Genomic DNA, 26,869 nt, shown 5'->3' with positions numbered 1-26,869 from the left:
AAGACATTCCACCTGGAATTGCCCCATGGCCTCTGATACCTTCCTCTCAACAGAGGAAAAGCCACTTTTACAGAGAGAGGGCATTCCACCATGAATTCTGAGACCCCCGCGACCGAAGAGCCCCCCTGTGATGGAGAGGACATTCCACCAGGAAGTGGCTATGGATTTTGATATCCTGGACAGAAGAGATCCCAGCCAACAGGGAGGGCATTCCCTAGAGGGGCCCCAAGGACCTGGATACCTTCCTAAAATGGACATGACATTCCACCAGGGAGTTCCCCATGGCCCTTGGTCCCCAGGAGACCTGAGGCCCTGCCACGGACAGGCCTCCCACTATGAAGTGACCATTGATTCTCGCGCCTCTTTGCTGACTTTGACCAGTCTCAATCTGCCACATTTCAGTGGTGGACAATTCTCCTACCTGTGTGCCATTAAATCTTAAAAGTGCAGTCAAGTGCCCCTTTTGGCCTCTGCGGGCCTGTCTCTCTACTTTCAGGCACTTGAGACATTCCTCAAGGAGATGTAAGAGGAATTATTCCTAGTCAAAAGGTCAGATTGCTCAGCGAGATAATGTGCCTTCTTTGTGAATCTCTGTGTAATCTGCTCATCCTGCTAGCACAGTATAAGGGGTTACTGCTCCTTCACCTGAAATCCTTGAGGAGGCAGCGGTCCAAAGAGTGGAATTACAGCCAAGCAGCTCAATAGGACAATACTGTCTCTCACACCTTGGCCTGTGCAACATAGGCTACTGTCCTTTCTGCATGGGCCTCATTCTAACCCTGGCCCTGTATTTCTTGTATCACTGTGAGCTCTCTTTCACCACTTTCCCTGTATGACTAGTGTCCTCTCACTCCTTCGGCCTGTACCTCTCAATGCAATCTCTGCATGGAGTGCCCTCTTTTTCCTGCGGTGCTTAATTTGAGCCGGTTGTTTCCGGTGCTCTGCACTGGCACGTAATTCCCTGCACCGGCGCTTACGACAGTCTGCCACATAGAGGGACTGTCTGGCTGATTTAGGTATGAGCACGACAACAGCTGTTTATTAGTTCAATTTACATTTACAATGATTAATATCTGCCTCCCAAGCCATTCTTATAGCTTTGGGGGCCTAGAAAAGCATGAATTGTGACACTTGTATGAGTGTGATGGTTAGTATGTGTGCTGGCTCTGTCATTGGCAGCTGGCAATGAGTGGTGTAAGCCGCAGTGGCCTCCCGTCGAGAGCACGGCTGTATGACACCGTTACCATCACTCAGAGATCCTTTTACCCCTGGGCCCGAGGGAGCTCCTTCTCGCCTCTATGCCCTTATGACGTGTCACTATAAGCTCTGAGTTGAGCTCCACCTGTCTCTGTATGACTTGTGTTACTGTGAGCTCTGCAGGGGGCACTCTCTCACCTGCCACTAGATAGCACTTTAAGCGCTGCCCAGAGAGCCTCTTACCCCTGGGCCCTTGCCTGAGGGAGCTCCCTCTCGCCCCCCATGCCGTCATGACTTGTGTCACTATAAACTCCCTCTCACCTTTGTATGACTTGTGTTACTTTGGACTCTAGGGGAAACTCGCGTCCACTCACCCTTGAGCCCGTACCACAGCCTCTTTGGCTGCCATGCCTTCATGACATGTGTCACTATAAACAGACGAGCGTCATCTCACCTCTGCATGACTTGTGTTACTGTGCGCTCTGCGGGGAGCTGGGTGAAAGGGATCCACTTACCACAGATCCCGTACCACAGCGAGCCTCTTTGGCTTCCATGCCTTCATGACATGTCACTATAAACTGACGAGTGACATCTCACCTCTGCATGACTTGTGTTACTGTGCGCTCTGCGGGGAGCTCCCGTCCACCCGTGACACTGTATGACACTGTCACGGGTGAAAGGAATCCACTTACCCCAGATCCCGTACCACAGCGAGCCTCTTTGGCTGCCATGCCTTCATGACATGTGTCACTATAAACTGACGAGCGTCATCTCACCTCTGTATGCCTTGTGTTACTGTGCGCTCTGCCGGGAGCTCCCGTCCACCCGCGACAGTGTCACGGGTGAAAGGGATCCACTTACCCCAGACCTAGTACCACAGGGACCCTCTTTGGCTCCCATGCCTTCATGACGTGCCACTATAACCTCTGACCTGAGCTCCATCTTGCTGCATATGACTTGTATCACTGTAAGTCCTACAGGGAGCCCCCGTCCGCCCCTGGCACTGTATGACGCAGTGAGATGCACTCAGAGATTCTCTTACCCCTGAGCGCGTGCTTGAGGGGGTTTCATCTCGCCTTTATGCAGCCGCGGTTTGTGCAGGTGACAGCGGTGGGGCGGCGTGGGGGATATTTGAAGGGACGATGCCGAGGGGAAATTAAATAATTTTCCCTCGGCATCGTCTTTCGAAATACCCCTCACGCGGCCCAACCGCTGTTACCTGCAGGGACCGCAGCTGCCTCTATGCGTTTATGACTAGTGTTGCTATAAACTCTGACTTCAGCCCTATCTTGACTCTGTCTGAATTGTGTTACTCTAAATTCTGCAGTGAGCTACTGTCCACCCATAGCCCTGTTACTGTAAACTCTGCAGACAGCCAAGTTCTATTTTTAGAGCTTTCACATAGTGCTTAGCCCACATGTATGCACACGCTTGAAGCAATATAGGTATTTAATGGAAGCAAAACAAACACTTACCATTGGTCCTTAGAGACCGTAGCCATGTTGCCTGTGGACAGGGCCACTGGAATTATGCAATTGTGTGGCGATTTTCGCCTAACTATACATTTGACGCATTTGCCACATCATCCATTATCGGCCGCATAATTTGCAAATTTTAACGAAAAAAAGTGTTTCTAGCTAAAACGGTTCAAAAGTTATAAAAAGCTTATTGCTAAATTTGGATGTTAAATTGGCAGTAATGGGGTGCAACCAATGCCGAAACAGGGTTACCAGTTTAAAAATGACAAAACATGAAGTAATACTATTCCAAAATGTGCAGCAGTATGCCACATAATTTGCCTTTTCTTGCCGCATAATTTACACAACCCTGCCACATAATTTGGCCCTCTCCTGCCGCAAAGTTCCAGTGACCCTGCCTATGGAACACAATGATTAATGGCGAGTAAGCTGGGCGACTTACCTGTGCATCAGCGAGGCGCAGGTACCACAGCGAGAGCAGCAGGTACCTCCAAATCATGCTGACTCGAGGCCCAGAGTTTTTGGGGCATTTAAGAGAGTTAAAAGTACAGCCCGGCTACAAAGGGTCCAGCCTGGAGCCCCTGGACTAAGCAAAGGCCCTTTGTTCGAAGCAGGCACGCGACCCCACCGCAGTTCTGCTCGTGGCACGTCCTTTTACTGCTCTGTTGGAACCACCATCGCCTGCATTGTTGGCAACACCATCGACTCCGCTCCAGGCAACTCCAGTGATTTCACAAGTGGCACCACCGGCGTCTCCGCTGACGGTCCCTTTTATGTCTCCCCCAAAGCCAACTAATTCGAATCCGCTGTTGGCAACTCTTTTGCCTCTACCATGTGGCATGGAGCATCCAGGTGGGTCTCAGCGCCTCTCTTCCAGTGAAGGTGGCACCCAACCATATCTTCTGCCACCTGTCCATCCAAAGGATCTAAACTGGGCAGCACCTTCCAAATGGCGTGCACTTCTAGGATGACGAAATGCCTAAATGTCTAACACGTCTACAAATTTTTTAGGACTATTCTACCTTTCCTGGGCACATTTCTAGAAAAAAAAATCCTCATCCCCAGTGCAGTCCGTGGAATTGTCTCCTCTTTCACGCACTTTGTGGTTATTTTCGATGCAGTAGGTCTTCGATATCATCATCCGTGGGTCGGGACTTTGATACTGTCTTCGAGAACGTTCTTCAAAGGTCTGGTCTTAAATATGGTCTTCCCGCCCTATCATCTTTGATGCGATTCGTGGTTGAGGAGGCCTTCACTATGTTCACCTTTGATTTCTCTTCCACAATTGTTGATATTGTCGCAGTATTTTTTTTTTTTTTTACCTCAGACACTTTTGATAACTGCTCCAACTTTCCTCTTTTTTATTGTCTTCTTTACTTTGACATCGTCCACGGTACTTTGATATCGGCTTTGAAATGTTTCTTTGGTGATATTGTGTTCAGTCGATATCGTGATATCGACTACGATAGTTCGATGTTGACCGGGACGCGTCTCCTCTTTGATGGTGTCTTTTTAATACTTTGAGCCCGACTTCAATGGGTTTCCTGTCTGATATTGTTAACCTGAGTTCTCCTCGGGCACCGCTCTTGGCGCGGGCACCAGCTGGCACCAGGTCGATATCACACGCAAACAATGGAGTTAGTTCTCGCCGGCTGCTCGGCCTGCGGGTTGGCACGGGCAGTAGCGGGCGCTCTCTGCTAATATCTAACCTCGGCAGCTGTTACTCCTGTGGGCAGGCGCAGCCAGCGGCCGGTGGCACCAGCCAGCCTTGCAGGACGGACCCAATGCCCACCAGTTGTCCACAGACGGCCCGCCGCTCGCCCTCTCTCCGACAGGGGTGGGGCTGCCCGCTCTCCAGGTGCACCACGGAGTGTCAGTGCCACCGTGAACTGGCACAGGTGTGTGGTCGCGCGACCCCTCTCTCCAGGTGCGCCGCTGCCCTCTCTCCAGGTGCGGGGCTGCCCTCTCGCCGCAGGTGCGTCGCTGCCCTCTCGCCGCAGGTGCGGGGCTGCCCTCTCTCGCTAGTTGCACAGTGTTTGTGTGTGTGTCTGCACTGGCTCCTGAGCCCTCCCCCAGTTCCAGGGAATGTCGGCACTGCAGGGAAGGGAGGGAGCAGGCGCTGGGTGTGTCAGGCGCCCGGGCAGACTGTACTTATATGACTGGAGGGGGTGGGAGGCGGCAGGGGGCGGGGGGCGGGGACGGCCGGGATCTGTCCCCCCCGCCCCCACCCCCTGCGGAAAAGGAACTCCGAGGGCTCAGGCTGTACACTTGCATGTGTGAGGAAAGCTCTGATCCCGGCTTTTATTGGCCACAGATACAGGAAAAACATGAAGTTATTCTTGGGTGGTGGGGGTTACAGTGCACAAACTCGCTAAAACCCGAGTGACATGCCCGCCCTATATAAAACGCATACATAAATAAAGTGAATAAATACAAGGGGCTGTGGTGCGGGGAGTGCAGCTCCAATTGGTGCAGCAAGTTCAGCAGGTGCAGCGGTGCCGTAGCACAAAGTGCTGAGTGGCCCGTTGAACCTCGATAATTGCTGTATTTTAGTGTCCAACAGTAGTCAAAGTGGGCCGGGTCCTGGCGGTGCTCAGCACCGGCAGTTCTAAAAAGCAGTTCCTGAGAGGGGTCTCTATGGGACTCTCCATTTTTGCTCTCAGGGCAAACAAATAATCTTAACTCTGCAGCAGTGCCACCCTTCACTGCCTATGATGTAACTTCAAAGAGACTTGTTTCAATTTGTTCACAGTCTCATCATTTCAGAATAGAAGAATTGCCAATATTCTATACAACGAAGCCATAGTTGTTGGTTATTTATCTTACACAACTAACAACCATTGGCAAAGCCAATAGCCCTGACTTGTTGTAGGTTTAATGTGACTTGCTGCATTATATATCTGGATGTAATGACAGAAGCAGCAAAATACCAGTTGGGCTGCACACTGTGCTAAGCACAATTTTTCAGCTAGCGTGTTGTAAGCCACGCCCATAATTGCACAGACCACGCCCCTTTGAGAGAACCCCTTATTTTTTCATTGCACTTGAAGCCTTGGTCAAAAGGGCTGTTTGTTTTCTTCTTTGCTTGCACCAGGGCCCATTGCACCCTTGCTATGCTAGTGTGTGGTACTTCATCTCAGGAGGGGTCGGGCCTGCCCTCCACAGACATCAGGGCTTTAAGTGATTCTAGAGAGAATGGACAAAGCGTTCCCTCCTTAAGGGAGGTGTTGGAAAACGAGGCAGCATCTGTGAGGCCTGCACAAATAACATGACCACATTTGTCCTTCACTGGGAACCAAACACCCAATTGTAGCGCCTGACTCTCAGAGGGTAGCGTTGCAGAGCAGTCTGAGGCTTACTCAAGGGGTGGGGGGGATTATGGGAAGTTCAAAGTTGCGCTGGATGCGCATCACTTCCGCCCACCTCTGCGGCGATGACCAGGGGTATATAGGTGATCCTACCCCTGGCAACTGCATTTTTTCGGGAGCAGAGCATCGCCACCGCCGGAACGTGGTGGGGTGGACATCTTTGCCCTGGTTGCCCTTGTGGGGGGAGCATGGAGCTGCTGCTCCTGGCCACCTCATCGCAGCCCCTCAGGCAGCTTGGTGTTTGGGGGGACGGTGGCCTGGTATCAGGACAAGGGACAGTGAGGGGGGACTGCTTCTCACTGATGCAGGTGGTTTCACCTGTGTGGTTCAATGGCATTTGGAATTGCGGAAGGTCTCTGGTGTTGTGGGGGTTCATGAGTTCATATACTGCACTGTTTATTGTGTGATGTTTTCTTTTAGCATGAGTGCCAAATTCTTGATGATGTGTTTGCTACTGTTGTTTTTTCCATGAAGGTGTTTTTCCACATGAGTATTTTACATGACTGCAATAAAACTGTTCCATCAAGTTCACGATCTTTGTAATTTCTTTTGGTGCCTCATTTGGGTTGTGTTGGGGCGCGTACCAAACTGGGGGTATCTGGTCCTAGTAGGGGCTGCCCTCTGGTGATACACAGGGCCTGTGGTATCTCTTCTATGGAGAGATAGAGGCTATGAAGATACAAAAGGTATGCTGTTCCTAATTTTGAGACAAGAGGAAACTGGTTTTGTGTGGTCATGAAGGGTAGGGGGATGAGGATTCCTTCTCTTGGCACATAGGGCCCTTACACACCCGTCAAGGTGTCATGCTTCATCATATGGGCTGCTCCTCGTCTGGTCGGCACTGGAATACCTGACAGGCTCCCTATGAGGGGCTCTTTGGCGGAGATCTTTTATTCCAAATGCCGTTTGGTGCCGTGGGGTTGAAGGGCCAAATCAGTGTAGATGAAGGTGTGAAGGTGTATAACCTGAAAAAAGTATTTAAACAGGTCAGGGAGTACCAGCGAAAACTATTTTAATCAATGGGTCTCCCACCCTGATTAAAAGAAACAGTGGCGCATGTCTGAGATTATGTCTCAGGTAGGGCACTCTATTGTGCGGTCAACATGTTTCTCGCCTGGTAGTTAATCAATCTAGTGGCGATTCGTCAGGACCTAATAAAATAAAATCTATCTCCACATGGGTGGTTGTATGGTGTGATCTACCCTTTTAAACCAACCTAACACATGCTATGTGTAGTACCTGATAGCATATGACCAACCTGGTAAAGGAATAAAAACAGTTATTAGGATCAGGTGTACCAGTATAAACAAAACTCTCGTGTTCCCTGTGTGACAAGCTCACAGCACACAGTGGTGATGACTAAAAACATACGTAACATGAGTGCCATGTGGGTGACTGTCACAAAAATTTTATCCTGAGGATCACACAGGCGCATCTGGTGGAAGACCACCATAGTATGCTGGACCTGTCAAAAAAGCCCTCGGTCCCTCCCTTGTGATTGGAGATAGAGGTTATCACACTCAGACCTAATTTGACTCTGTGGTATGAGCTGAAGGAATCAGCTACAAGGACTGGATGCCCTTATTTTACCCGGAGAAAGCTCGACACTGCCCTGGCCAGTCAAATAAGTGGCCTGTGTTGTCTAGGTAGAGAGAGGTTCTGCCCAGCATGGAAGGTGCCCCTATGTATCTAGGGAGATATAGGGACTGCACTGAACAAAAGGTGGCCCTATGTAGGTAGGGGCTGCCCTGCACAGATAGTAGCCCTGTGCATCTAGGGAGACATAGGGTATGCCCTGCACAGAAGGTGGCCCTGTGTATCTAAGGAGAGATAGGGAATGCCCTACACAGCAGGAGACCCTGTGTATCTAGGGAGAGATAGGGGATGCCCTGCACAGACGGCGCCCTGTGTATCTAGGGCTGTGTATTGATGGAGAGATAGGGAATGCCATGCACAGAAGGAGACCCTGTGTATCAAGGGAGACATAGGGGATGCCCTGCACAGATGGACGGTGGTCCTGTGTATCTAGGGCTGTGTATTGAAGGAGAGATGGGGAGTGCCATGCACAGAAGTTGGCCCTATGTATCTAAGGAGAGATAGGGAATGCCCTGCACAGAAGGAGACTCTGTGTATCTAAGGAGAGGTAGGGGATGTCCTGCACAGAAGGTGGCCCTGTGTATCTAGGGCTGTGTATTTAGGGAGAGATAGGAACTGCCCTGTACAGAGGGTGAGCCTGTGTATCTAAGAAGAGATAGGGACTGCCATTTACAGAAGGTGACCCTGTGTTTCTAAGGAGAGATAGGGAATGCCCTGCACAGAAGGAGACCCTGTGTATCTAAGGAGACATAGGGACTGCCCTGCACAGAAGGTGAAACTGTGTATCAAAGAAGAGATAGGGACTGCCCTTTACAGAAGGTGACCCTGTGTATCTAAGGAGAGATAGGGGCTGCCCTGCACAGAAGGTGGCCTGGTGTTTCGAGGAAGAGATAAGGACTGCCTTGCACAGAAGGTGGCCCTGTATATCTGAGGAGAGATAAGGGCTGCCCTGCACAGAAGGTGGCCCTGTGTATCTGAGGAGAGACAGGGAATGCCCTGCACAGAAGGTCACCCTATGTATCTAGGGAGAGATAGGGAATTCCCTGCACAGAAGGAGACCCCATGTATCTAGGGAGACATATGGAATGCCCTGCACAGAAGGTGGCCCGTGTTTCTAGGGCTGTGTATTTAGGGAGAGATAGGGACTGACCTGCACAGAAGGTGAGCCTGTGTATCTGAGGAGAGATAGGAACTGCCCTTTACAGAAGGAGACCCTGTGTATTTAAGGAGAGATAGGGGATGCCCTGCACAGAAGGTGACCCTGTGCATCTAGGGAGACATTGGGTATGCCATGCACAGAAGGTGGCCCTGTATATCTAAGGAGAGAAAGGGAATGTCCTGCACAAAAGGTGGGCCTGTATATCTAGGGAGAGATAGGGGATGCCCTGCACAGAAGGTGACCCTGTGTATCTAGGGAGACATAGGGTATGCCATGCACAGAAGGTGGCCCTGTTTATCTAAGGAGAGAAAGGGAATGTCCTGCACAGCAAGAGACCCTGTGTATCTAGGGTGAGATAGGGGCCGCCCTGCACAGAAAGTGACCCTGTGTATCTAGGGAGAGATAGGGTATGCTCTGCACAGGAGGTGGCCCTGAGTATCTAGGGCTGTGTATTTATGGAAAATAGGGACTGACCTGCACAGAAGGTGACCCTGTGTATCTGAGGAGAAATTGGAACTGACCTTCACAGAAGGAGACCCTGTGTATCTAGAGAGAGATAGGTGATGCTCTGCACAGAAGGTGACCCTGTGTATCTAGGGAGACTTGGGTATGCCATGCACAGAAGTTGGGCCTGTGTATCTAAGGAGAGATAGGGAATGCCCTGCACAGAGGAAGACCTCGTGTATCTAGGGAGAGATATGGGATGCCCTGCACAGAAGGTGGCCCTGTGTATCTAGGGCTGTGTATTAAGGGAGAGATAGGGACCGACCTGCACAGAAGGTGACCCTGTGTATGTAGGGAGAGATAGGGTATTCCCTTGCAGGAGGTTGCCCTGCGTATCTAGGGCTGTGTATTTAGGGAGAGATAGGGACTGACCTGCACAGAAGGTGACCCTGTGTATCTGAGGAGAGATAGGAACTGCCCTGCACAGAAGGAGACCCTGTGTATCTAAGGAGAGATAGGGAATGCCATGCACAGAAGGAGACCCTGTGTATCTAGGGAGAGATAGGGAATGCCCTGCACAGAAGGTGACCCTGTGTATCTAGGGAGAGATAGGGGCTGCCCTGCACAGAAGGTGGCCCTGTGTATCTAGGGCTGTGTATTTAGGGAGAGATAGGGAATGCCCTGCACAGAAGGTGCCCCTGTGTATCTAGGGAGAGCTAAGGGATGCCCTGCGCAGAAGGTGACCCTGTGTATCTAGGGAGACCTGGGTATGCCATGCACAGAAGGTGGCCCTGTGTATCTAAGGAGAGATCGGGAATGCCATGCACAGAAGGAGACCCTGTATATCTAGGGAGAGATAGGGAATGCCCTGCACAGAAGGTGACCATGTGTATCTAGGGAGAGCTAAGGGATGCCCTGCACAGAAGGTGACCCTGTGTATCTAGGGAGACCTGGGTATGCCATGCACAAAAGGTGGCCCTGTGTATCTAAGGAGAGATAGGGGATGCCCTGCACAGAAGGTGGCCCTGTGTTTTCTAAGGAGAGCTAGGGAATGCCCTGCACAGAAGGTGGCCCTGTGTATCTAAGGAGAGATAGGGAATGCCATGCACAGAAGGAGACCCTGTGTATCTAAGGAGAGATAGGGGATGCCCTGCACAGAAGGTGGCCCTGTGTTTTCTAAGGAGAGCTAGGATATGCCCTGCACAGAAGGTGACCCTGTGTATCTAGGGACAGATAAGGGCTGCCCTGCACAGATGGTGGCCATTTGTATCTCGGGAGAGATAGAGAGAGGCGTACACAGAAAGAGGTGTTGTGTGTGTAGGGTGCTTAACAGTTAGGACAAAATATGTCATCTACTCTAGAGAGGGGTTTGAACGCACTTGACACACACACAGGGCCCTGTGCTTTAAACTAGAGAGAAGGAGGGAGTAGTGTAACCATACAAATGCAGGCCAGGGTCTGTGCTTTATATGGAGAGGCAAGGGCTGTCCAATCTATCAATTTGTTTGACAACTTTGCATTTCGTATTGTTTATTTAATGATTGTTTTTTGTGACATTGGTTTCAATGTTTGACTATTATGAGTTTATTCATAATTGTATGTCAAAACACATTTTTCACGTTGTTCACTTTCATTGTGTAAATATCAATGTGGTATTTCGTGTAGTTTATTAAGTGTCCTTTTTGTGATCAAAGATATTAATTTAAAAAATAAAAGGCATAAATCATTGCTTGGATAAACGTATTAATTTTCGTTTATCTTACTTCATATGAATAAGTGTTGAAGTCACCAGAGGCATAGGTAAATTTTTTTCTTATATAGTCCTGCAGAGAAAGTCATCAACCCCGTATTGTCTGGGGACAGGTGCATGTTGCACTGCACAGAGAGGAGCCCATTTGTGGAAAATGGGTCGATGCCATGCACATATGGGAGCCCTAGGCATCTAGGGAAAGATGGAGGCTGGCCTTCATGGCAGGGGTCATATAATACTCAAGGAGTGAGAGGGGCTACCCTATGCAGACAGACACAGAGCTCTGTATTATGTAGGGAGTGGTAGGGTGCCTTACTACATAAACAGTTGGATCTAGGGTACCCCCAGAGGGGGAGGGGCTGTCCTGCACAGACAGGGGCCGTTTGTGACTTAGGGTGAAGTAAGAACTTCACTGCACATGCATAATGCAAAGTGTACTTTTAAACCGCATTTCGCTCCAGAGGGTACAGACATTATTGTTACCCAGACAGAGCTGTCAACTTTGGAACTGGGGAACCAGGTTCGAGCCTTGGCTCAACATCCTGTGATTGTGGGCAAATCACTTAATCCATCTGGACCTGATTCACAAAGAGCCTTTGCACTCGTGGTGGAGGCCCCATAGCTGTGAGGGTGTCTTCACACTCAGGGCAGAATCTCCACAATCAATTATGAGTGAGTCTAGACCTTTGTGCCTAAAAACATGAATGCGTCCTTGGGTAATGTTACAGGTGCTCATGTAAAGTGCTCCAGTATTTTCGGGTCGAGTTTGTGCGAAATTACTGCAATATACATATATGACAAAGGCTCACTGCTGAAACGCGTTGTTTGTGGGCACAATAAACTATTGTGCTGTCCTCAGGTGTGCCTGCCGCATTATTAATTCCTGTATTTACTGGAATCATTTTTGGATTTTATATATATACATATAGATTGAGCACTGGGGGCTGCTGACAAAGACAGATAGGAGTCAGGCACAAGCGTGAGCTCAGACGTGGGATCCATAGACAGCAGCAGTGCTTATTCACCAGAAATCACTTCTTTTTCCGAGGAAATGCGCCTCATGCAGGAGGTGAACAAACACTCTATAAGAGGAAGAGTGAGATACCGAGGCAGAGGAGGAAAAACAAAAGCAAAAGAAGGCACGACCGGTGGAGCAAAGAATGGCAGCACTGGCGTGGGAACCAAAGGCCAGAACTAGAGGGGAAAATAATGGAAGAACAAGAATTAACGGTAATGAACCTCTCTAACAGACCGTTAACACTCATAGAAGAACAGGTCCTTAAACTTGGTTTGACATTTTGCCCAGATTCTCCTATTGATTATTCACAGACAGGAATTGATATGTATCTGTTTGTACGAAAGCTGAAACTTTTTAAGATCCATAAATCCAGGCAGCAGGGCGAATTGATAGAGGCAGACAATATGACACCCCTAACACCGTCTATCAACGACATAGAAATTCTGAGAACGCTTGAGAGCCTAGGTAATGAACAACAAGCACATACTTCGCAAACAATTGCTTTGTCTGATCCCAACATAATCACTGCAGTAGAGAATCTGGGGTTTGACCCCACGAGACCCGCAGCAACCCCCTTTAGGGCCAAATCTAAATATAGGCCACAGATTCCCAGGACAGTATTGACGTCTTTCATGATTTAGTCAATCAGGATATTATTCAACTCCTCAAGAGACCAACCAGTAGACCCAATTTAACTAGAGCCCAAAGGGAGGCAATAAAGAGTCTCCAAAACGATGTCAACACTATTAGTAAGCCGTCTGACAAAGGCGGGAATATAGACTTATGGGAGAAGAAAAACTACATTCAAGAAGCTATGAGACAGTTAAATAATACAACGTGTTACACTAGGGTAGACAAATCATACCTTGCAAATCTTCAGGTTAGATTCTTTGACCTCCTTAATGGGTGGACAGATGAAACCCTACTAAATTGGGACGAACAACAATTCCTTAAAAACGAGACACCAACGATATCAACTTTCTACCTCCTCCCTATAGTGCATAAAGACCTTTTACAGCCACCAGGGAGGCCAATAGTGTCATCAAAAAATAGTCTGCTGGAGAATGTGTCCATGTATGTGGATTGGATTATTTTTTAGGAGACTATGTGAGAGACTTAACGTCATACATTACAGACACTAAAGAATTCCTCCAGAAAATTGAGATCATACACTGGGACAAACATTACTGGCTTGTATGTCTAGACGATGAGAGTCTATATACAAGCATCAGGCACAATGACGGATTGAAAGCGTGTGAGCACTTTAAAAAAACTAGAAACATACACCTATTGGCTCATACTAGGATGTTACTACAAATTATTGAAATTTGTCTTGTTGAGAATGTATTTACGTTTAATGGAGTTCTGTATAAACAAATACAGGGAACTTCGATGGGCACCTGCTTCGCTCCCAGCTCTTGGTAGGCTGGTCGGAGAAGCAGGTGCTCTGGAGTGAATCCCTAGAACATTGGACCAACAAAGTCAATATTTGGCTCAGATTTATTGACGACGTCTTTTTTGTCTGAGAAGGCACAGAAGGAGATCTACTTGACTTTGTTAAAGAACTTAATGAGAATTCGGTGAATTTAAAATGTACCATGCAATATAGCCAAGAAAGTGTGGATTTCCTAGACATTCGATTAACAGCAAAGGGAAATAAACTTGAGACTGATCTATTCAGAAAAAAGACAGCTGGAAACTCAGTGTTACACGCTGCAAGTTGCCACCCACCTAATTTTAGGTGGAGCATCCCTTTTGGAGAGTTCCTCCGAGCAAGGAGAAATTGTAGCTCAGAAAGGGCATACAAGAAAAATAAGAATGAAATGATAAAAAGATTTCGAGCTAGAGGTTATCCACCTAATTTTCTCAAAATGGTCGAAAAGAGAGCGGATGAAATAGAGAGAGAGGAGGCCTTGTATAAACCACCTAAAGTTAACCGAACGACATCTGATTCCACCATTAGACTCATCACAACATACAACTCCCAATCTAAACAATTTAGCCAGATAGTTAGAAAAAGATGGGACATCCTTTTACAGGACAAATCACTCAAAGAGAAACTAGGCCCACATCCAGCTATAACATACAGGAAAGGCCAATCCATCAAAGACAAAATAGTGAGGAGTCATATGGAACACCAGCAACTAACTTGGCTAGACAAAAAGGGAGGATTCCACAGATGTGGGAAATGTAAAGCGTGTACTCACAGTGAGAACGTGAGGGAGCTAACACAACACAGAACCATACAGTGCAGCACAGAGTTTGTAATCTTTGTTATCACATGCCCTTATGGTAAGTGGTACATAGGCCCAACTACCTTCCCGGTAAAGAAGAGGATACTAGAACACTGGCGAGCCATCTCCAATAAAGACTTTAGTTACAGCACGGCTAGACATTTCTTTCAAAATGATGAGTGACTGGACCAAGGCGAACTTTTTCGCACTAGATACCATCCCAAAAAACCCCAGGGGTGGCAATAGGGTGTTAGCCTTACGTAGATCAGAATCAAGATTCATTTTGCAAGCTGGCAGTGTTGTTCCGTTCGGGATGAACAATGATGAAGAGATGCATGTGCATCTCTAAACTTTATTACCAGAAACCTCCCACTGTGCATTTAAGGGACTTATGTTCTAGATAGGTTTTTAATTTGGACTTATCTATTTCTTTGTATCACCTATTTCCACTCTATCATTAGGTAATTTTGCTTTGTGCATACTTACTTCGTTGTATTCATTCATTAAAAAAAAATGTAAGCATGTTTGTCTGCAGTAGATGTCTACTTTAAGCTGTGCTTTGACCTAATTTAATCAAATGATCCCCAAATATTTCCTAGCGATGTGATTTCTGTGTATTAGGGGTCGAAACCTATAGTGAACAATATAATTATGATATTGGATTATATTCAGTCAGTCTTTAGAGAAGATATAACTAAACTTCTGTGTCTCCTTTTGCCTTCCTATAGATTGTACCAGATGGAGTGTGTGGGTCACCAGCTACTGCTAAAAGCTACGAGCACGGAGAGTTAAGTGTTTGTTTTTACAACCACACTCTCCCTTGATAGATATAAACCTGGGCAACTCTATGATAGACGCGCTGAAGTTGGTCGTATGACATACTGAAACATCTTGTGTATTTTATTTTATATTTGCATTTTTCGTTCATACTATAGGTACTATACCTGTCGAGAGCACTTATTTTGTTAAATAATTAGTGCTTGGTACTCTGTTCATGCCATATTATAAGTTTCAATATGAAGCATAGGACCTCAATTGAGGACTGAAAGATGATATCATTTATATATATATATATTTTTTTTTGCAGAGTTTTATATAGCGCGAACTTGACCCGAATCCAATCAGGTATCAGAGCGCTTTACATAGCACCAGTTACGTTACATTAGGACACAAATTCATTCTTTGTTAGGCAAGGGGAGATTACGTGATTTGCCCAGAATCACAGGATGTTCAGCCTCATTACCGAGACTCGAACCCAGTTCCCCAGGTTCGAGGTCGAGCGCCCTAGCCGTTAGGCCAACTCCTCTCCCCAATATATATATATATGTTTTTTGTGTGTTTTTATTTAGTCACCAAGCTATCCAAACAAGGATTCACTGCACACCAAGGGAATATATACTTCAATCTTTTATTTGCAAACGTGCAAATTACCCCACTTCCACCACCTAAATATATATACCTATGAAGGATGAAAAGCTAAGCAGACCTTCCAGAATTAAAATCTGTGACTGTGGTGTCAAACACAGATCCCTGCAGATGATGCACTAGTCCAATGATCTATCACACCCAGACTCTTTGTTACCCAGTGAGAGGTATCAGCAGCCGGGCACAGGCAAGACTGAGACTTTATACTACTGGGAAGGTGAGGTAGCTAGGCAGAGGCTGCTTGGTGTTGCCAATGGGAAGCAAGGCTTGTCCTGCAACCACAGTGAGTCTGTGTTCCCTGCTAAGGGATGGGACTGTACAATCAGACAGGGGAGGTGGGTGGGTCTGCAGATGCAAAGGGAGAAGAGCTAACATAGAAAGAGAGTGAGGATGGTTGTGACGATGGGGAGAAGAGAGATGTGACAGAATAAATAGGACATGAGAGAGCTGATAGATAAAAGAATCTCAAAGAAACAAGAAGTAAAAGTAAGGAAATAAATGATTTAAAGCAGCGTTTCTTAACCTTTTGACTTCTGTGGACCCCCCACTGAATCATTATTGGAATCCAGCCCCCCCCCCCACTGAATCATTATTGGAATTCAGGGACCCCCACTGGTCACTACTGGAATCCAATGACCCCCACTTAATCATTACTGGAATCCAGGGCCCCCCACAGAATCATTATTGGAATCCAGTGACCCCCACTTCATCATTACTGGAATCCAGGGCCCCCCACAGAGCATTATTGGAATCCAGGGCTCCCCACTGAATCATTATTGGAATCCAGGGACCCCCCCCTGAATCATTATTGGAATCCAGGGACCCCCACTAATCACTACTGGAATCCAGTGACCCCCACTTAATCATTACTGGAATTCAGGGACCCCCATCGATCAATATTGGAATCCAGGGACCCCCTCTGGTCATAATTGGAGCCATTACTGGAAGCAGGGGATGCCCCACAGATATTATTGGAATCCAGGGACCCCCAAAGATCATTATTGGAATCCAGGGACCCGCCACCAATCATGAATGGAGTCATTATTGGAATCCAGGGACACCCACCAATAATGGTTGGAGTCATTATTGGAATCCAGAGACCCCCACCAATCATGATTGGAGTCATTATTGGGATCCATGGACACCCACCAATAATGATTGGAGTCATTATTGGAATCCACGGACCCCCACCAATCATGATTGGAGTCATTAATGGAATCCAGGGACCCCCACAGATCATTATTGGAATCCAGGGACACCCATTGATCATAATCGGAGTCATTATTGGAATCCTGGGACCCCCACCAATCATGATTGGAGTCATTATTGGGATCCATGGACACCCACCAATAATGATTGGAGTCATTATTGGAATCCACGGACCCCCACCAATCATGATTGGAGTCATTAATGGAATCCAGGGACCCCCACAGATCATTATTGGAATCCAGGGACACCCATTGATCATAATCGGAGTCATTATTGGAATCCTGGGACCCCCACCAATCATGATTGGAGTCATTATTGGGATCCATGGACACCCACCAATAATGATTGGAGTCATTATTGGAATCCACGGACCCCCACCAATCATGATTGGAGTCATTAATGGAATCCAGGGACCCCCACAGATCATTATTGGAATCCAGGGACACCCATTGATCATAATCGGAGTCATTATTGGAATCCTGGGACCCCCACTAATCATGATTGGAGTCATTATTGGAATCCAGGGACCCCCACAGATCATTATTGGAATCCAGGGACCTCCACAGATCATTGTTGGAATCCAGGGACCCCCACCAATCATGATTGGAGTCATTAATGGAATCCAGGAATCCCCACAGATCATTATTGGAATTCAGGGACCCCCATTGATCATGATTGGAGTCATTTTTGGAAGCAGGGAGCTCACCACAGATAAATATTGGAATCCAGGGACCCCCATTGATCATGATTGGAGTCATTATGGGAAGCAGGGGACTCACCACAGATAAATATTAAAATCCAGGGACCCCCTTTGATCATGATCGGAGTCATTATTGGAATCCAGGGACCCCCACAGATCATTATTGGAATCCAGGGACCCCCACAGATCATTATTGGAATCCAGGGACACCCATTGATCATAATCGGAGTCATTATTGGAATCCTGGGACCCCCACTAATCATGATTGGAGTCATTATTGGAATCCAGGGACCCCCACAGATCATTATTGGAATCCAGGGACCCCCACAGATCATTGTTGGAATCCAGGGACCCCCACCAATCATGATTGGAGTCATTAATAGAATCCAGGAATCCCCACAGATCATTATTGGAATTCAGGGACCCCCATTGATCATGATTTGAGTCATTATGGGAAGCAGGGAACTCACCACAGATAAATATTGGAATCCAGGGACCCCCATTGATCATGATTGGAGTCATTATGGGAAGCAGGAGACTCACCACAGATAAATATTAAAATCCAGGGACCCCCTTTGATCATGATCGGAGTCATTATTGGAATCCAGGGACCCCCACAGATCATTATTGGAATCCAGGGACCCTCACAGATCATTATTGGAATCCAGGGACCCTCACAGATCATTATTGGAATCCAGGGACCCTCACAGATCATTGATCATGATTGGAGTCATTACAGGAAGGAGGGGACGAATACCTGCGCAATTCTGATGATTTGAACAGCAAAACAGTACACAAACACACAGACACAAGTATTCATCCAAAAAATGCACAGATATTGAAATAGTTTATTAATTTAACAAATTTAAAAAAACACATTTTAATTCCAATGGGAAGGTCTGAGATTTTCTAAATTCAATTGAGGCCACATATCATCCATATTACATTGTGTTTTGTGCCCTTCTCCCACGAATCAATCCGAGGATGCCAAATTAATTGCTTTGCCTCCAATTTCAAATTAATTCACATTAACAGAATGTTTTAAAATTTCTTCATTTTACATTTTGCTTCTTTATTTTTATACACTGTGTGTGTCTGTTAATGTTATCTGATTGTCTAAGCATAGGCGGATCCCCCAAGCAGGCGTCACAGACCCCAGCGGTCCCAGGACCACACATAAAGAGCCACTGATTTAGAGAAAAAAGGCAATCGAGAAAGGAGGAGAAAAAAGATGAGAAAGGCTGAAGTAAAAATTAAGATGGAAAAATGCGGAGAAGGAAGTGGAGACATAAAAAGTATAAACCTAAGAGGAAAAAAAAGAGTAAAGGGAAAGGAGGGAGATACAGAAACGAGGAGAATAAGACAAAAAGAAGAAGGGAAGTGAATGGAAGATAAAGAAAGGAAAGAGAGAAAAATAAGGATGGGCAAAAGGAAAAAGGAAAAGGAAGCCAAAAACAGAGGCGAATGTAGAAAGGAGGAAAAGTAATCCATAAGAGGAGAAGAGATAAAGTAGAGGCGAATTCAAAGACAGGTCAAGATGGAAAGTCAGGAGGTAACATAGAAGGACGTGGTGAAGGAGTGGGCGGGGGGCGGGGAGGGTGTGGTGTGAGGCGGGGTGCGGGCTGTTTGCGAGTAAACGACGAACGGTCTCTGATGTCCTCCTGACCGCTTTGCTCTGTTCTCAGAGATGAAAAGTTCACTGTCTGAGTCCCCAATGTGTGGAAAATGTGTCGACTCCATGTGAGGAGGTGGGGGGGGGGGGGAGGGAGGGAGCATGGAAAGATAAGGTGGGAGGAGGATAGCGTAAAGATGGGCGAGAAAGAAAAAGGACGCTTCAGAGAACAGGAGGAGAGATGGGTACATGGAGGAAGATAAAAGGGAGACAGGCGAAGAGGCCAGGGCGAGAGAAGGGAAGCAAGGGTAGTAGGGAGAGAGATCATGGGGAGGGTAGAGACTTCGGGGGTGGGGAGAGAGTCCTAGACGGTGCACAAAAGGGAGTACACGGTGTGGAAAGGGGGCGCTGTGGAAGGAGATTTCGCTTCCTCGGTATTCCGCACTCTCAATTTTGATTTTTTTTCTCTATCTCCCCCCTACTCCCCCGCTCTTTTTATCTCACTTTTTTTTATGTCTCTACTTTATATTTACCCTAGCCTCATTCTCGCTTTCCTTCTTTTCTGTCGGTGCTCTGTCGTTCTCTCGCTGCCCCCCCTCCTCCCCCATCTGTATCTCCGACTATTCTCTTTCTCCGGCTCATTGTCTTCTGTCTTTTGTGATATGTTTTTCTCTCCTGTCTCTCTGTACTCAGTATCCCTCTTTATTTGTTTCTCCCTTTCTTCTTCTCTCTGCCTCACCGTCTCATTCTGTGTCGTTCGCTTGTCTCTCGCTGCATCTCACTATCTTTCTCTCCCCACCTCTCTCATTTTCTGTGCTCTTTGTCTTACTATGTCTCTCTCTCCCTCGGTTTGGTCCGATTCTCTCTCTTTCTCATTTTCTTTTGTCTCTCGTTATCTCTCTTTCTCACGCTTCTCTGTGAAAGTCTCTCTAGCCATATCACTGTCTCTCACTTTCTTGCTCTCAGTTTGCCCCTCTCTCTGTCTCAATCACTGTCCCTCTTTCTCTCCTTCCATTCACTGTTTCTCTAGTCTTACTCTCTTTTTCTTGCTCTCACATCTTTCTTTTTTTTGCCCCTCTTTCTTCCTCTGTCTTTGTATCGCCTAGTATGTCTCTCTATTTCTTTCTCCCTCTTGGTGTCTCTCTCGGCGTCTTTATCTGCTTGTCTCTTCCATTGTATCTATCTATGTTCGTTCTTTCTCTCTGCTAGCGTCTGTCTGTCTGTGAGCACCCCTCTCTTTTCTCTCTCTCTTTTTATCTTTCTCTCTCTCAGCCTTCTCTGTCTCGATCTCTATCGCTCTATCTCTGTCTGACCTCTCTTTCTATTTATGCCTCTATTTTTCTCTATTTTACTCTCTTGTTCTCGCTTTTGGCCTCTTCTGTTCTCTGTCTCTCAATCTCACTATCTTTCCTTCTATCTTCTTCTCCCTCCCTCTTCCTCTCTTTGTTTGTTTCTTAGGGCTCCAGTTAGGGTTGAGCGGAACCCTATTCATTCAATACACAGGAGAAAGCAATTACATTGGATGAAAACTTCCCACCTTACGGATGCATCGACTCTAAGGCCCTCCACTTGGTTTCATTGGTGGAGTGTAGGAAACCAGGACTACAATGCCCAGGATGCTATGGGATGTTGAAAGAAAGCCCAGTTTAAGGGCCTAGTGTCTTGATTAGAGAGAGTAACCTCATACTTCTAGGCCAAAACTACCTGTATAACTTCAGGAAGCTAAATGTGTGTCAAGTAATCAAGGCAACGCCACAAATGTTATCTCATGTGTGTTATGAAAGTATTACATGTGATCCTAAGTATGCCCACTGTCCAGCAGTGTAATAACATGAGGATGCAGGCATAATAATCAGGGATGGGGCAGGCCTTTCCCATAGACTGTATGTACACGCCCTGGACTGTACCATCCAAACACAGGTCTGTAAATAGCTCAGTCCTCATGGGTTATATTTAGACACAGCTCTGAATCAACTCCAGGGTCAGCCAGGACTCCCTGCACAGTGCTGTCTCTGCCAGGGGTGTGTCCCTGCCACCCGTCAGCCTGGCAAGGGCTTCCCTTGGGTCCACAAGGGGTCTGTGCAAGTGGTTGAGCCTGTAAGACCTCTGCAGTCGGTGCAGCTCTGTGGCACTGGCCTGTGAGTTCTTTGTAAGCCGAGAAATGGATCTGTTTTCTGAGGCTGTAGGATGTGTTGCCTGGGGGCACGCTCTTCTGGTTGGGCCTGTCCAGTCATATAACCTAAGGGATTGCCCAGCTGTCTGAGCCTGTAAAATCGCTGTAACTTGGTGGGACAGTCCTACTTCTCTGGGTTTGTGAGATCTCCTTTATCTGGGCCTGTAAGAGCTGTGCAACCTGAGAGAGAGCTGTATTGCCTTAGGCCAAGGGAGGTGTCCAACCTGAGGGATGTCTCTATATCTGAGGCCTGTAAGACTCGAACTGAGTTACCTCCCGGCTGCCTGAGCGTGCAGGATTTCTGCAAACTGGAGCAGCTCTGTACCAGTGGGCTGTGAGTCAGTTGTAACCTTTGGTTAGCTTAGGTTTCGGAAGCTAAAAGAGGTGGGCTGGCTGACTGACTGTCCGACAGCCCAGCCCCTCCCTCCCTCCCCTCCCCTCCCCTCCCCTCCCCTCCCCTCCCCTCCCCTCCCCTCCCCTCCCCTCCCCTCCCCTCCCCTCCCCTCCCCTCCCCTCCCCTCCCCTCCCCTCCCCTCCCCTCCCCTCCCCTCCCCTCCCCTCCCCTCCCCTCCCCTCCCCTCCCCTCCCCTCCCCTCCCCTCCCCTCCCCTCCCCTCCCCTCCCCTCCCCTCCCCTCCCCTCCCCTCCCCTCCCCTCCCCTCCCCTCCCCTCCCCTCCCCTCCCCTCCCTCTCCCTCTCCTCTCCTCTCCTCTCCTCTCCTCTCCTCTCCTCTCCTCTCCTCTCCTCTCCTCTCCTCTCCTCTCCTCTCCTCTCCTCTCCTCTCCTCTCCTCTCCTCTCCTCTCCTCTCCTCTCCTCTCCTCTCCTCTCCTCTCCTCTCCTCTCCTCTCCTCTCCTCTCCTCTCCTCTCCTCTCCTCTCCTCTCCTCTCCTCTCCTCTCCTCTCCTCTCCTCTCCTTCCCTTTCCTTCCCTTCCCTCCCTTTCGTCCTATCAACGTAACATGCTAATACATATCTTCTATCTAAGCCCAGGGCTTTGAGTGGGCGGGGTCCTGCCCGTGCACCGGCAGTTCTAAAAAGCAGGTGCCGAGACGGGGCCCTCTCTTTATTTTTGCCCTCACTCTCAGGGTGAAAAAACATAATATTAACTCTGCAGCAACACCACCCTTCACTGCCTTTGAGGTAACTTCAAAGGGACTCTGGGTATATTGCTTTCATGGGTCGGCCCCAGAAGCGCGTGCCTTCTTGTACATTACCTGAAGCCACCTTACCTTTCTTGAACTCTGACGCACGGGCCGCCGCAACGCTTTATGTAAAACCCTTTCAACCGGACATGGAAGCAATTGACGTTTTTAGCTAAAGTACTCATTCTTGTGATTTAGTATCATGTTTTTTTTTAACTACTTTAACTGTTATGCAATTGTCTTAATGCACTTATGCAAAATAAACAAATTCTCAATTCTCACAAAAAAAGACTCGTTTTAGTTCTTTCACGGCCTCCTCATTTCAGAATGGAGGCGTTTTCGATACTGTATACACTGAAGCCATAGTTGCTGCTAACTTTATTTTATGCAACTGACACTCACTGGCAAAGCCAATAGTCCTAGCTTGTTATATGTGTGATGTCACTTGTGGTATCTTGATATCTGCAGGCAATGATAGAAACAGCAACATACCAGTCAGAGGGCACACTATGCTAAGCACAGATTTTCAGATGACGTATTTTTAAGGCACGCCCTTAATTACATCGACCACGCCCCTTTGAGAGCCACCCCAGCTTTTTCATCCCACTTAAAACCATGTCTAAAAGCCTATTAAATCTCTGTACCCTGGGCCTGTGATAGATATGTATGCAAACCAGGAAATGTCTTGGTTTGCTGAGACTAGAAGTCTCTGTGGCCTAATGCTGTACGGTTTTGGTAACTTGAGTGACAGACATACTACCTGAACCGGTAAGATCTCTATAAACTGAGGGATAGTCCTGCAGTCTGAGCCTGTAAGATTTCTATAGCTCGAGAGCAAGCCCTGCTACCAGGGGCTCCATGATTTCTGTAATGTGAGATGCAATGCAGTCATGCTGTCTAGTCTGTAGGAATTGTGCACTGTAATGTGTGGCGTATTCTCTAGCTGCCCCAGTCTGTAGGATCCCTGGAACCTATTGTCTTGCTGTCGGAGCCTGTAAGATCTATAGAACCTATAACCTAATAAAGAACTCAGTGGCCAGAGTCCATGAGACATATGTCACATTAGGAAAAGCTCTGTTGCCTGTGAGCTGTTCCCATGCGCTCTGTGTACCCAAAGAGGTGGCTCTGCTGTCTGAGGCCTGCAGGGTCAGATCTCAGAGGAAGATCTGATCTCTGAAGCCTGTAAGATCTGTGTGACCCGAGGGAAAGTTGTACTCACTCGCCGAGGCCTGTAGGGTTGCACCCGAGTGATTTCCACACCGGTTCAGCCGGTAAGATCAGTGTATCCTCACAGGATAGTACTGCTATCAGAGCCAGTAAGGTAGGAGTAACCTATGTGACAATTGTACTGCCTGAGTCTATAAAATCTCTGATACCTGAGGGATAGCCCTGCTGTCTGCGCCTGTAGGCGTTTTCTAATAAAAGGGAGAGCCCTGCTGCCTGAGCTTGTAGGGTATTCTTGCTGTTTGCGCATGTAAGATGTCTACAGTGAAAGAAAGTCTTGTTTCTGAACCTGTAGATCTCTGCAGCCTGTGGGACTCTCTTGCTCACCGTGCCTGTAAGATCTCTGTATCAGGGGAGATAGTTCAATCGCCTAAATTCATTGGATCCGTGTCGCCTTGGGAACAGTTCTACTGGCTGAACCGTGCTTCTGTAGGTTGTGTGTACAATGAAGGGTTGTTCTGCTGTCTGATTCGACGCCTCGTCAGGGGTAGTAAGCGCTATAGAAATGCAATTATCATACAACACGTGTGTACTTTAAGTGGTTGCTCTGCTTTCTGTCTGTGCCCAAGCCTGCGTGATGTGTGCACTTTAAGTGGTTGTTCTGCTGTCTGTGACCCGAGCCTGCGTGATGTGTGCACTTTAAGTGGTTGTTCTACTTGCTGTCTGTGACCCGAGCCTGCGTGATGTGTGCACTTTAAGTGGTTGTTCTGCTTTCTGTCTGTGCCCAAGCCTGCGTGATGTGTGCACTTTAAGTGGTTGTTCTGCTGTCTGTGACCCGAGCCTGCGTGATGTGTGCACTTTAAGTGGTTGTTCTACTTGCTGTCTGTGCCCGAGCCTGCGTGATGTGTGCACTTTAGTGGTTGTTCTGCTTGCTGTCTGTGCCCAAGCCTGCGTGATGTGTGCACTTTAAGTGGTTGTTCTGCTGTCTGTGACCCGAGCCTGCCTGATGTGTGCACTTTAAGTGGTTGCTCTGCTGTCTGTGACCCGAGCCTGTGTGATCTGTGCACTTTAAGTGGTTGTTCTACTGTCTGCGACCCGAGCCTGCGTGATGTGTGCACTTTAAGTGGTTGTTCTGCTGTCTGTGACCCGAGCCTGCGTGATGTGTGCACTTTAAGTGGTTGTTCTATTTGCTGTCTGTGACCCGAGCCTGCGTGATGTGTGCACTTTAAGTGGTTGTTCTGCTTTCTGTCTGTGCCCAAGCCTGCGTGATGTGTGCACTTTAAGTGGTTGTTCTGCTGTCTGTGACCTGAGCCTGCGTGATGTGTGCACTTTAAGTGGTTGTTCTACTTGCTGTCTGTGCCCGAGCCTGCGTGATGTGTGCACTTTAGTGGTTGTTCTGCTTGCTGTCTGTGCCCAAGCCTGCGTGATGTGTGCACTTTAAGTGGTTGTTCTGCTGTCTGTGACCCGAGCCCGCGTGATGTGTGCACTTTAAGTGGTTGTTCTGCTGTCTGTGACCCGAGCCCGCGTGATGTGTGCACTTTAAGTGGTTGTTCTGCTGTCTGTGACCCGAGCCTGCGTGATGTGTGCACTTTAAGTGGTTGTTCTGCTTTCTGCGACCCGAGCCTGCGTGATGTGTGCACTTTAAGTGGTTGTTCTGCTTTCTGCGACCCGAGCCTGCGTGATGTGTGCACTTTAAGTGGTTGTTCTGCTGTCTGTGACCCGAGCCCGCGTGATGTGTGCACTTTAAGTGGTTGTTCTGCTGTCTGTGACCCGAGCCCGCGTGATGTGTGCACTTTAAGTGGTTGTTCTGCTGTCTGTGACCGGAGCCTGCGTGATGTGTGCACTTTAAGTGGTTGTTCTGCTTTCTGTGACCCGAGCCTGCGTGATGTGTGCACTTTAAGTGGTTGTTCTACTTTCTGCGACCCGAGCCTGCGTGATGTGTGCACTTTAAGTGGTTGTTCTACTTGCTGTCTGTGCCCGAGCCTGCGTGATGTGTGCACTTTAAGTGGTTGTTCTGCTTGCTGTCTGTGCCCGAGCCTGCGTGATGTGTGCACTTTAAGTGGTTGTTCTGCTTGCTGTCTGTGCCCAAGCCTGCGTGATGTGTGCACTTTTAGTGGTTGTTCTGCTTGCTGTCTGTGCCCGAGCCTGCGTGATGTGTGCACTTTAAGTGGTTGTTCTGCTTGCTGTCTGTGCCCAAGCCTGCGTGATGTGTGCACTTTAAGTGGTTGTTCTGCTTGCTGTCTGTGCCCGAGCCTGCGTGATGTGTGCACTTTAAGTGGTTGTTCTGCTTGCTGTCTGTGCCCAAGCCTGCGTGATGTGTGCACTTTAAGTGGTTGCTCTGCTGTCTGTAACCCGAGCCTGCGTGGTGTGTGCACTTTAAGTGGTTGCTGTCTGTGCCCGAGCCTGCGTGATGTGTGCACTTTAAGTGGTTGTTCTACTTGCTGTCTGTGCCCAAGCCTGCGTGATGTGTGCACTTTAAGTGGTTGCTGTCTGTGCCCGAGCCTGCGTGATGTGTGCACTTTAAGTGGTTGTTCTGCTTTCTGCGACCCGAGCCTGCGTGATGTGTGCACTTTAAGTGGTTGTTCTGCTTGCTGTCTGTGCCCGAGCCTGCGTGATGTGTGCACTTTAAGTGGTTGTTCTGCTTGCTGTCTGTGCCCAAGCCTGCGTGATGTGTGCACTTTAAGTGGTTGTTCTGCTTGCTGTCTGTGCCCGAGCCTGCGTGATGTGTGAACTTTAAGTGGTTGTTCTGCTTGCTGTCTGTGCCCAAGCCTGCGTGATGTGTGCACTTTAAGTGGTTGCTCTGCTGTCTGTAACCCGAGCCTGCGTGGTGTGTGCACTTTAAGTGGTTGCTGTCTGTGCCGGAGCCTGCGTGATGTGTGCACTTTAAGTGGTTGTTCTACTTGCTGTCTGTGCCCAAGCCTGCGTGATGTGTGCACTTTAAGTGGTTGCTGTCTGTGCCCGAGCCTGCGTGATGTGTGCACTTTAAGTGGTTGTTCTGCTTTCTGCGACCCGAGCCTGCGTGATGTGTGCACTTTAAGTGGTTGTTCTACTTGCTGTCTGTGCCCAAGCCTGTGTGATGTGTGCACTTTAAGTGGTTGCTGTCTGTGCCCGAGCCTGCGTGATGTGTGCACTTTAAGTGGTTGTTCTACTTGCTGTCTGTGCCCGAGCCTGCGTGATGTGTGCACTTTAAGTGGTTGTTCT

At 48.1% G+C, this 26,869-nt stretch overlaps 1 protein-coding gene across 1 annotated transcript in view; it reads right to left on the bottom strand.

Annotated features, from left to right (window-relative positions):
* The window catches only part of PDGFB (platelet derived growth factor subunit B), a 32,044-nt gene extending 27,641 nt beyond the window's left edge, over positions 1-4,403 (bottom strand). The window contains exon 1 of the mRNA XM_085601275.1: positions 3,118-4,403. Within this exon, the coding sequence (XP_085457401.1) occupies positions 3,118-3,174 (57 nt within the window). The 5' untranslated portion in view covers positions 3,175-4,403. The remainder of the gene's footprint in view (positions 1-3,117) is intronic.
* Between the last annotated feature and the right edge of the window lie 22,466 nt (positions 4,404-26,869).

The sequence above is a fragment of the Triturus cristatus genome, chromosome 4_2 (genome assembly GCF_964204655.1).
Source record: "Triturus cristatus chromosome 4_2, aTriCri1.1, whole genome shotgun sequence".
Lineage (NCBI taxonomy): Eukaryota > Metazoa > Chordata > Amphibia > Caudata > Salamandridae > Triturus > Triturus cristatus.
The sequence above is the reverse complement of the archived record's forward strand: the minus strand, read 5'-3'. Positions and strand labels throughout refer to the sequence as shown.